General features: G+C 45.7%; 1 protein-coding gene across 1 annotated transcript in view; it reads left to right on the top strand.

Moving 5' to 3' along the window:
- The window catches only part of LOC121586013 (t-SNARE domain-containing protein 1-like), a 128,682-nt gene that overhangs the window by 28,378 nt on the left and 87,635 nt on the right, over window positions 1–12,669 (top strand). The window contains exon 2 of the mRNA XM_041902427.1: window positions 9,627–9,743. Within this exon, the coding sequence (XP_041758361.1) occupies window positions 9,656–9,743 (88 nt within the window). The 5' untranslated portion in view covers window positions 9,627–9,655. The remainder of the gene's footprint in view (window positions 1–9,626; window positions 9,744–12,669) is intronic.

Here is a 12,669-nt window from a genome sequence, read left to right as displayed (position 1 = left end):
ACCATCAGAGACAGTAAGGACCATCTAATTCAGAGTCAACTCCTGCACAGTAAAGGTTCCTCCTGTCCTGTCAACATGACAACCGCCTTGGAAGAACTACAGGAAGAGGTAGTAGGAGAATTGCACACCCTGACTAAAGACAAGTTACTAGACGTATGTGATTTCCTTGACATATCAGGCGAACAGAGAAGAGATGTTCAAGACAAATCCCGCATATCACTGATGACTCACATTATGATGTTCCTTGAAAGAGAGGAAGTTGCAGAGTTAGAAGATGGCGGCATGTCGGAATTATTGTTACTTAAAGACAAAATGACAGAGATGATCAGTGGCATAGATAGCAAGACAGGGCAAACTGACCATGATATTGAAACAGCCAGAACACATCACAGAATAGAGGGACTGAGAACTGTAACCCCACAACAAGGGGTGGGAACTGAGCAGAGTACTGCAGACCAAGCCAGTGATTCTCTGCGCCAGCCCCAACCCCCTGCCCATCTTCAGAGGAGCATGCAGCTCTCACCCAGTGCACAGCCCGGCTCATACTGGCGCAAAGAGTTAAACATTTCTGGTCAGATAGGTGAACCGGGCCAGAAAGATAAACTGACTTTTTCCAGCCTTGCCCATCAGATTGAGAATGGACTTAACAGAGGCTATCCTGAGGTAGAAATAGTAGACGCAGTAATCAGGGCTATTTCTCCAGGCTCACAGCTACGCAGCTACTTGGAAGGTAAACCCCAGCTAACTCTTCCCACACTTAGATGCATCCTGCGTTCCCACTTCCAAGAGAAGAGTGCAACAGAGCTTTACAAACAGCTAGCTTCAGAAGCACAGCATAGCAAGGAGACCCCTCAAAGCTTCCTGATGCGCGTCTTAGATTTGAGGCAGAAAGTACTATTTGCGTCCCAGGAGTCAGAATCAGGGCTTAAGTATGACCCTGCCCTAGTCCAGCGCATGTGTTTACACACAGTCCTTACAGGTCTCCAGAGTGACAGTATCAGGATAGACATGCAGCCTCTCCTGCTTGATAGCGAAACATCAGATGAGGTTTTGCTAGAGAAGCTTAACATTGCTTGTGCTAATGAGTTAGAAAGACGAAACAAAAAGCGTTTTAATGCCCCCACAGCCTGCTACAACTGTAAGTGTAGTCCAGTTAGAAGATACGCCATCTGCAAAGTGTCCTGTGAAGGAAGCCAAAGCTAAGATACCCGCAGAACTGTTAACAGAGTTAGCTGAACTTAAGACAGGTGTAGCTTCCCTAAAAGGTCTCAGTGCAGAGATTGCTCAGATTAAGGAGACATTACAGCAGCCTATGTTTCAGTCATCGCCTTATGCCCATGCCCCACTTCCAGTTAGGAGGCCAGATAGGGAACCCCCAGCCACCTGTTTCCCAGCAGCAGTATTACAGCAACTACAGTCAGCCCCATGCACCTGACCCTGCGCAGTATCAATATGCACCTAACCTGTATACCAACCGCTCTGCTCAAGCTCCAAGGAGGTGTTTTGTCTGCCAGCAGGCCAGAACAGATGCACGCTGCACACACTGCTTCCGATGTGGGAGTGGGGGAACATTTTCAAGCTGGATGTAAAATCCGGGGAGTCAGACCATCCAAAGAGGCCCCTTTAAACGGGGAAGGGTTACCGCTGAGGGACAAGTGTTAACCATAGCTACCAAAAAGTCCCAGAAATGTGCAAATTGTGCCAGAGAAGAGTCATTTGAGAACCTGAAACAATGTTCATCATGTAAAGAGACACTGTACTGTTCCAAAGGATGTCAAAACCAACATTGGACTAAACATAAGGAAAAATGCACTCACCTGAAAATTGACTCTACCTGTGAAAAGCTTTCCTGTACAGAAGAAAATGCCCACTCTTTACCATCCCTAGCTCAAGGTTGCCACCCCCATAAGGTCACCTCGCTAGTCGGTAGACAGTGCCTTGTTGAGTGTCACCTGAATCGCCACCACCTCCAAGCTCTATGGGACACAGGCTCTCAGGTATCGGTCATTGATGAACGATGGAAAGCGGAATCTCTCCCAAACGCAAGGCTGAGGGATGTTTCAGAAATTCTGGACTCACCTGATGATCTAAGATTGACGGCAGCAAATGGGACTGAAATGCCGTACCTGGGATGGATTGAAACAACTTTTCGGCTTGCCTCTGAAACTGACCAAACGAAGGAACTGATCATCCCAGTGCTGGTAATGAAAGGCTGTCACCTATCTCATCCCATCATAGGTTTCAATGTTATTGAGCACATCCTGACAAGGACCGAAAAGACTAAACGGTACAGTACAGTGAAAAAAGCTTTCCCAAGCCTCAAAAGAAATAAGGTGAGGGCTTTTATACAGGCTGTTAGCGCAGAACAGACAGATGAATACGCAGTGAAGACCAAGAAAGAGAAGGTTGCTGTACCAAAACACAGTAGCATTCAGATTGAGTGCCGGGTAGCTTCCCAGCCTTTCAAAGATGACATGACAATGCTTTTCCAGCCAGACCTGAACCCGCAGTGGCCAGATGAACTTGAGTTCTTTGACACACTAGTCAGAGTTAAGAAAGGTGTTTTTCCAGTTGTCATGCTTGATGTCTCTAACCCCACTGACCACGACATTGCCCTGCTAGGACGCACCATAATCGGTACAGTACAAACCATTATGACTGTGTTACCTGCCCAAGTCTTTGAAAAAGCTGTCACCCCAGCCACAGTGAATCACACTAGTGTTCAAACTCCATGTACTGCTACTGAACAGTGGGATCCACCAGTAGGTTTAAGTCACCTAACCGAAGAACAGAGAGAGGTTGTTAGGAAAATGCTTAGAGAAGAGTGTCACTCCTTCTCCAGATCAGACAATGACATTGGCTGCATTGAACGATTGAAAATGACTATTTCTCTAAAGGACTCTGAACCAGTCAAGCGCACATACATGTCAGTGCCCAGGCCACTGTATCAGGAGATGAAGGGTTACCTTCATGACCTCATAGCCCAGGGTTGGGTTAGGAAGTCAAACTCTTCATATTCTTCACCTGTCGTGTGCGTTAGGAAGAAGGACGGGACCCTCCGGTTGTGTATAGATTACAGAGACCTGAACAGAAAGACACATCCCGACCGCCAGCCCATCCCTCGGGTCCAGGACATCATGGACAGTTTAGGTGGTAATTCCTGGTTCTCCCTTTTAGATCAGGGAAAAGCATATCACCAAGGGTTCATCTCTGAAGAAAGCAGATCACTGACAGCATTTGTGACCCCATGGGGACTCTATGAGTGGATACGTATGCCATTCGGCCTCATGAACGCTCCTGCAGCTTTTCAGCGTTGTATGGAGGAATGTTTGGAAGGGCTCCGGGACAACATCTGCATTCCTTATCTGGACGACACGCTAGTTTTCAGTAAAACTTTCGACAGCCATGTGAATGATGTGCAAAAGGTTTTGCAGCGTCTCAGAGAGTATGGCATCAAACTCAAGCCAAGTAAGTGTGATCTCTTTAAACCCCCAGGTCCGTTATTTGGGCAGAATAGTGTCTGCAGACGGCAGCAAAGTTGACCCAGCCGATTTTGAAGCAGTAAGAGCATTGAAAGAGATCAGACCACAGACTGTGGGCCAGCTCAGAAAAATGCTTGGTTTACTCACTTACTACAGACAGTACATCAAAGACTTTTCTAGGAGGGCCAGCTGTCTGTATGACCTCCTGAAAGCAGATTCAGAGAAATTACCTGACCACCCACGGAAAGCAAAAACAAAGAAAGTAAGTCATGTGGTGCCCTCAAACAAGCCAATCCTGTGGACTGACCAGCATCAACAGGCACTTGAACAGCTGATTGAGTGTCTGCTTCACCCACCAGTCTTAGGTTTCCCTGACTTCACTCAGCCATTTGTTGTACACACTGATGCGTCACACCAAGGCTTGGGAGCAGTTCTTTATCAAGAGCAAGATGGGAAGCTTAGGGTCATTGCTTATGGCTCTCGAACCTTAACAGCAGCTGAGAAGAACTATCACTACCACTCTGGCAAGCTAGAATTTCTAGCTCTAAAATGGGCAATCACTGATAAGTTCCATGATTATTTGTACTATGCTCCGACCTTCACTGTATACAGTGATAACAACCCGCTCAGCTACATTCTGTCTACTGCAAAACTGAACGCAACCACTTCCAGGTGGGTTGCAGAATTGGCTGATTTCCACTTTACAATAAAGTACAGGCCAGGCAGAGAGAACGGTGATGCAGATGCTTTGTCGAGGATGCCACTGGATGTAGAGTCACTGATGAGAGAATGTTCTGAGGAGCTTCCACCAGACACCATTGCCGCCACTATACAAGCAGTAGAGGTACAGAAAGAGCCTTTTGTGCCTTGGTCAATTTCAGCTGCATCTATGTCAGTATCAGCTGAAGGTGAGACAACTACAGCAACAATCAGCTCGATCCCAAAAGAGGGGATAAGAGAGGCACAAGAGTCTGATCCGGTCATCCGTCCTGTGCTCGATTTCAAGCTGTCTGGTTCCAAACCGCCAGTTAAAGAGCAAAAGGAATTCAGTCCAAAGACAAAATGCCTATTCAGAGAATGGGACAAATTGACAATCGACAGTGATGGTATTCTGTACAGAATCACTACAGCCCGCAAGCAGTTAGTTCTACCAGAGCAGTACAAAGGTAAAGTGATGGAAGAGTTGCACAATAACATGGGACACCAAGGTACTGACCGCACTGTATCACTAGTACGTGACCGCTTCTTCTGGCCTTATATGCAATCTGACATTGAGCACTATGTGACTAAAACTTGTAGCTGTGTCAAGCAGAAAAAGCCAGGCCATGAAACAAGAGCTCCTCTGACAAACATTGTGACAACACAGCCATTTGAACTGGTATGTATAGATTTCCTCCATCTCGACAGATGCAAAGGGGGGATATGAGTACATCCTCGTGATTGTTGATCATTTTACACGTTACACTCAAGCCTACGCCACCACATCAAAGTCAGGAAAAACTGCTGCAAATCTCATCTTCAATGACTTTGCCCTGAAGTTTGGGTTCCCCTCCCGCATCCACCATGACCAAGGGGGAGAATTCGAAAATCAGTTGTTCCATCAGTTAAAGAAACTCAGTGGCATGGCGGGGTCCAGAACAACACCCTACCACCCGATGGGGAACGGTCAAGTGGAACGAATGAACAGAACATTGTTGCAAATGCTAAAGACACTAACTGAGACACAAAAGTCAAACTGGAAGGAGTCTCTAAACAAACTGGTTTATGCCTATAACTGCACCCGTTGCGAAGTGACTGGCTATTCACCATTTTATCTTCTGTTTGGGAGATCACCCAGGCTTCCAGTTGATATGTTCTTTGGATTGTGCACAGAGGCAGGTTCCAGTAACCAGCGAGACTACGTGGAGAACTGGAAACGAGGAATGGAAGAAGCATACGCCATTGCAAATGAAAATGCTCAGAAAGCTGCTGAAAGAAGTAAGAAGTACTATGACACTAAAGTTAGGAGTTCAGTGCTACAGCCTGGCGAGCGAGTTCTGATTAAAAACCTGACACCAAGAGGAGGACCAGGCAAACTCCGTAACTATTGGGAAGATCAAATTCACACAGTAGTGAGACAAATGGGTTCAGACCTGCCGATTTATGAGTTGAGACCAGAAAAGGGTAGGGGACGCTCCCGGGTCCTGCACAGAAACCTGCTCATGTCCTGTGACCACTTACCTTTGAGAGACAACCAGAAATGACTAAAGATGACAAAAGTAAGAAAAAGAGACATCAGCCTGGATCACAGCCTCTAGATTCTGATGAAGACAGCGGGGATGAATATGACCTTCATCATGAGCCGCTACAGGTCCCCACATCTCCTACAGTACCTGAGAGGTATGCTGAACCAGCGAGAGAGTCGGAAAACAGGCCCCCACCAGTGAAACAAACAGTTGCGGTGCCAGTTCCTGATACGCTACCAGCACAGCCTCTTGTTGAAAATCAGCTGGAGGAGAAAACAACAGTTATAGAACTGCCTGCTGAGGAGATGAACTTGCCTGCTGAAAATGTGCTGGATGATCGTCCACTAAGTGCCTTTCCTTCATTAACTGCTGCTGCTGAACCTGAGGAACCAGCTTACCAGCTGCCACAAAGAGAGAGACACCCTCCAAGACGTATCACCTATGATCAGCTTGGTATCCCTTCCTGCTACAGTATCCAGCCACAGCCACAGTTGTTCCCTGTCTACCCTGCACCAGGACTGGTTCCATGGCTGCCATCACTACAGCGATATTACCTTCAGCCACCCTACATGTATGGACTTCAGCAAACTTGAGGCCACAGACAGAGTTGACATGTTTGACCATGGACTACTGACTGATTTCACAGACTTTCACAAGACAATTAGCAGACTATGCATATAGATCATTAAAACTGATGGACTGTTGACAATAGTATGAGAAAAGACTGCTTATGGACTGTTTATACAGCTGGTCAACAGATATGGACTGTGAATATAACTTCTTGGTTCTATTTGAACTGTGAACTTTGACCTCTGCTCAAGGACTAGCTTACAGAAGAGGATTTTCTACGTCCAGTGCTTATAGACTGTTTAAGAAGATAATGTTGGTAATGTTGGGACAACATTTATTTTGTCGGGGAGAGTGTGACAGGTTAAAGGACATATTCATAGCCTGTTATACACTAAAAAGTATTAGTAAGTTCATGGTATGTAAGGATCTTAAAATATCTAAGGTTAAAAAGAGAATGCATCCAGTACTAGTTCATAGAGATTGATAAAATGCATAAATGTGTTTAAAATCCGTCAAGAGTCAAAGGGTTAATATTGTAAGAGGAATGTGTAAATGTTATATTGACTACTTTATTTTGTGGTGCCTAATTTAAGGGTAAAAGTGTTCATCTGTGATCTACTAAATGCTCTTAATCTATGAGCCTGAGATCGATTGCTCTGGTCTCCACCCAACTTCCTGGGGGAAATCGCGGTCTTTTTCTCATTACACTAAATTTGTCAGTGAGGAAACATAACTGCGTCACGTTCGTGATTATTTCTTCCCTTTTTCAGGTACGTTATTGATATGAAACGAGTTAATTTGAATGTAATAACTTGCTAACCTGTGAAGAGAGTTTAAGGTATGTGTTAGTAACATCTTGAGTAAGTTAGAGTTAAGTTGAAGAGAGTTATTAGGTGCGTGTGTGACTGTAATCTGCTTGGTTGCAGCGATATAGCTTCGTACTGAGAGTAGCTGCCATTTTATGCTAATTGTGAATGAACATGTGCGTTGTTAATAATAATATTCGGGGTTATTTGTATAATGTGTTTCGAATACTTTGTTGACATGGTTGATAAATGTAGTTATGGGTTACTGAGCTAAAGCTACTTTGTGTTTGACAGTTATATTGAAACATTTGTATATGTTTTAGTGAATTACAGTTTATGCTGTTGTGACTTGAATAAGCTTTGTACCCTACAAATCTCTGGTTCCTGTAGATCTGTTGTTCTGTAAAATGTGGTATTTTTGTAAAATCATTACACTAAATTTGTCAGTGAGGAAACATAACTGCGTCACGTTCGTGATTATTTCTTCCCTTTTTCAGGGGTGTAACACATTCAGGCCAAAGTGTTCAATCTTGGTTTCATCAGACCAGAGAATCTTGTTTCTCATGGTCTGAGTCTTTAGGTGCCTTTTGGCAAACTCCAAGCGGGCTGTCATGTGCCTTTTACTGAGGAGAGGCTTCCGCCTGGCCACTCTACCATAAAGGCCTGATTGGTGGAGTGCTGCAGAGATGGTTGTCCTTCTGGAATTTTCTCCCATCTCCACAGCGGCGCTCTAGAGCTCTGTCAGAGTGACCATTGGGTTCTTGGTCACCTCCCTGACCAAGGCCCTTCCCCCCCGATTTCTCAGTTTGGCCGGGCGGCCAGCTCTAGGAAGAGCCTTCGTGATTCCAAACTTCTTCCATTTAAGAATTGGCCACTGTGTTCTTGAGGACCTTCAATGCTGCAGAAATGTTTTGGTACCCTTCCCCAGATCTGTGCCTTGACACAATCCTGTCTGAGCTCTACAGACAATTTCTTCATCTTCATTGCTTGGTTTTTGCTCTGACATGCACTGTCAACTTTGGGACCTTATATAGACAGGTGTGTGCCTTTCCAAATCATGTCCAATCCATTGAATTTACCACAGGTGGACTCCAATCAAGTTGTAGAAACATCTCAAATTTGATCAATGGAAACAGGATGCACCTGAGCTCAATTTCGAGTCTCATAGCAAAGGGTCTGAATACTTATGTAAATAAGGTATTTCTGTTTATACATTTTAATACATTTGCTGAAATTTCTAAAAAAACGTTTTTTGCTTTGTCATTATGGGGTATTGTGTGTAGATTGCAGATTTTTGTTGTTGTTGGGATAATCCATTTTAGAATAAGTCTGTACCTTAACAAAATGTGGAAAGAGTCAAGGGGTCTAAATACTTTCCAAAGGCACTGTAGGTAGGGGTAAAGTGACTATGCATAGATAACCACCAGCCTCAGAGACAAGGTATGGGCGAAGAAAAGAGAATGTGTCTAAGAAAGTTGGTCTGAAAATCTGTATATTTCTATGTACTGCTCAGAGTGAGAGCACAGATTGAGACACGCAGTGCCTATGCACACTTCAGAAGGCTGGAGCACCAGGCACTACAGTGACTAGTGACTGGGCTGGGATTCAAGAGGAGCAGAGAGAGAGAGTTTATTGGCTTCCAACAGTAATTCATCTTGCTGCTTTATGAAAATTAATCAGATTAAATGACCACGTGGTTCCAGTTAATCTGATCCTCTGTCTCCCTCTTAAGATGGGACACTGAATCCCCCTCATCTCCTCTCTCTCTGTCTCTCTCCTCTCCCTCTCTCCTTCTGTCTCTCTCTCCATCTCCTCTCTATATCTCTATTCTCTCATTTTCTCCTTCTGTCCTCCCTCTCCTCTCCTCTCTCTCTCTCGATCCCTCACCGCTCCCTCTCTCTCTGTCCCTTTGCCACCCTTATGAGACAGTCATGAATGCCAGTGTTCACGTACCCAGACCAGGGTGCCAGACCAGACCAGACTGGCTTCAATATCACAAAAGGGCTGCTGGATAATGATATTTGAACACAATCACAAGCCTACTTAGCTCAATGCCTGCTATTCACAGAGGGCTGAAGGTCTTACAGGACAGCTTATGAAATCATGATACCATGTGACCTTTGGTTGTGATGCTGGTAGACACAAGGCTTCATAGAGCTCATCATGTCATCTGTGTGTCCCTGTCTGGGATGGAATACACATTCAATATGCATTCTTTAACTTTTTCAGTGATGTTTTTGCACACCTCCCTCCCCTCCGGTATGGAGTGTGAATGGGGTTAGAATTCCATATAGACGAGGGTGAGTCGTGATTAATAATGTCACCGGGCATCAAGGATTCAGTTCATACACACACTTATAGATGCACACGCACACACGTACACACACAGATTCCCACATCACAGATTTCCATATTTTTCCCTGATGATTCCTGGAATCTACCAACCAGGATTTCTGGAATACCAGAATATTGAAAGCCTACTCAGATCCATATAGTACATCCACCAATCTCACTGCTGTTGTTGTGTTCTCTCTCTGTTCCAGACTGACAGACTCATAACCACCAGGACAGGATGTCATACGGATCCATTGACGGAGGCTCCTTTGGAGGCAGTCGAAACCCCTTCGGCGGCCCCAAGAGGCAGGGCTACCAACCAATAGGTAAAGACAAACATCCACTTCCATGATTTCATGCTAATTTGAGGACCATATTTGTACCATAACTCAAACAAACTGTTTAAATGACACTCATACTTTTAGTACAGTATAGAAAACAGGACTGAGTTTGTCAAAGTGACATCAATCTGCCACTGGGCTTGCAGGCTGACTATGGATGGATGGATGGACAACACTACCACCCCTTGACCCCTTGAGGAGAGACAATCACAGGGTTCACTATTGTGGAATAGACGGGTGTGTGTGGAGGAATGGACTGTGTGAATTAAGAGGTCATATGGGGTCTCTGCAGAGAAATCAAGCAGGGGGAGGCAGGGCATAAAGTGTTCTTTGTTTTACCATGCACAACATGAAGTGATAATGCTATTTCTATATGCTCAAGACCCTTCAATATCCACTGGTTTGGAGGGAATATCCACTGGTTTGGAGGGAATTTCCACAGGTTTGGAGGGAATATCCACTGGTTTGGAGGGAATATCCACTGGTTTGTAGGGAATATCCACTGGTTTGTAGGGAATATCCACTGGTTTGTAGGGATTAACCACTGGTTTAGAGGGAATATCCATGCTCTAGTTTACAGGGAATATCCACTGGTTTGGAGGGAATATCCACTGGTTTGGAGGTAATATCCACTGGTTTGGAGGGAATATCTACTGGTTTGGAGGGAACATTCCCTGGCTTGGAGGGAACATCCACTGCTTTGGAGGGAATATACACTGTTTGGAGGGAATATCCACTGGTTTGGAGGGAATATCCACTGGCTTGGAGGGAATATCCACTGGCTTGGAGGGAACATCCACTGGTTTGGAGGAAATGTCCACTGGTTTGGAGGGACTATCCACTGGTTTGGAGGGACTATCCACTGGTTTGGAGGAACTATCCACTGGTTTGGAGGGACTATCCACTGGTTTGGAGGGACTATCCACTGGTTTGGAGGGAACATCCACTGGTATGGAGGGAATATCCACTCTACAGCTCACAACAGATATCTTTATCAAAGGAGGGTTATCGTGGTAATGACCTGAAGCAGATTTGCAGTGTGGTGTCAGGAACTTGGAGAGTGTTAGGGGTCAGGGGTCAGTCTGGCAGTTATAATGGGGTGGTTGCCAGCATCACTGCTCTACTCCATGACTTTTCACCTTTCACACATTAGCCTTGTAATAGGGCCAGATTAAGGCAGGCCTCCAATGAGTGTGTGTGATGTATACTGTTCACTACCCTCCGTGTGTTTGTGTATGTTTGTGTGTGTGTGCATGCATGTGTACGTCATGCATGTATTTGATATGCTCTGTGTATGTATTCATACTTTTGTGCCTGTTCTATAGAGTTAATTTTAACAGTGATCACAGCTGACACTCCAGTAGAGTTGCTGGTACAAGGTATTATGGTGTTGCTCAGATACCCAGTGAAGTAAGATGAATTTGACAGGAACAAACAAACATCAAATAAGCTCTTTTGTCTCTTAACTCCTACATACTGTAAAACTGGGAGAAACAAATATTCACATTCACTCAGTGACAGTCTCCCCCCCCCTCTCTCTCTCTATCGCTCTCTCTCCCCCATCTCCCTCTCTCTCTCTCTCTCTTTCCCCCAACTCTCTCTCTCCCCCTCCCGCTCTCTATCACTTTCCCCTCTCTCTCTCTCTCTCGCTCTCTCTCTCTCTCTTTATCCATCTCTATCCCTCTATCTCTCTACCTCTCTCTCTCTCCCCCTCCATCCTGCTCTCTCTTTCCCCTTATCTCTCTCTTTCCCCCTTTCTCTCTCTTTCTTTCTTTCTCCATATCTCTCTCTCCATCTCTCTCCCTCTCTCTCTCTCCCTTTCTCTCTCTACCTCTCTCGCTCTCTCTCGCTCTCTCTCTACCTCCCCTCTCTCCCTAGTGTATAAAGAGCAGACTGTGTAGTGTGTGCTGTGGCAGCCTCAGTGTTATGGGGAGACAGATGGGGGCCTGAGCCATCAGAGAGTGTAGCTTTGATCACAGTGAAGCCGGGGCCAATTCAGCGGGCCGGAGCCTGTCAGATTTGCTGTGTGTGGCTTCTGGTGCTTGCTGCCTGCGTCTACTGAGCTGTGTGTTCAAACACACAGTGTGTGTGTGTGTGTGTGTTTGTGACTGAGCTGTACTGAGCTGTGTAGCAGTGGAGGGGGGCTCAGGAAATGATCAAAGCCCAGGTTGAGTCTCTAATGGAGCTGTCAGTCGGGCTAATCTTTCTCCTCCTTTCTCTTGCCAAACCTTTCAAGCCCTTCCAGCATATATGCAACTCTCCTCTTCTACTCCCCGGGTGGGTGCTTAGTCTATCAAACTCCTAGGAGTGTCTGTCTGCGATCTCTCTTGAACACTCACTCACTCTTATTCTCCAATCTCCTCTCTTCGATCGCTTATGGTCAAAAAGTGGAGGCACTCTCCTTGGTCCTCTTGTGGAGAAAACACTCACTCTGTTGTGCTCTGCTGTTCCTGGTGTGTGTGTGTGTTTGAACAGTTGGAATGCCAATAAAGAGAACAGCAATGGTGTTCAGCAGCACACACCAGGTTGGCCCGGCCTATTCTCCCTGTGTTCTCCCTGTGTTCTGGGCCTGACCCTGGGATAGACGAGTCTTGTTAGACCCCACTAATTCTCTGCTCCACAGCCCCAGCCATGGTCATTAGGATGGGGTGGGATGGAGAGCTGTTTGTCTGGGAGGAGACCTTGATGAGAGCCGACTCCACCAGCCACATATCTTACTGAGGGTCCTTAAGTGGCCCAAGTGGGATGTGTGCTGAGCAGCCATGACAATGTCATTGGAGCCGCTGGGAGTGAATTGGTTGCAGTGGTCTGGAGTCACATATTGGGGTTAGAACTAGAATGTTACTAGAACTAGAATGGTAGACTGCCATACAGCTTGGAGAGATGGTGTTGCCCAAGAGTTGGAAAACAT

The sequence above is a fragment of the Coregonus clupeaformis genome, unplaced genomic scaffold (assembly GCF_020615455.1).
Source record: "Coregonus clupeaformis isolate EN_2021a unplaced genomic scaffold, ASM2061545v1 scaf0071, whole genome shotgun sequence".
In the NCBI taxonomy this organism is placed as follows: domain Eukaryota; kingdom Metazoa; phylum Chordata; class Actinopteri; order Salmoniformes; family Salmonidae; genus Coregonus; species Coregonus clupeaformis.
The sequence above is the reverse complement of the archived record's forward strand: the minus strand, read 5'-3'. Positions and strand labels throughout refer to the sequence as shown.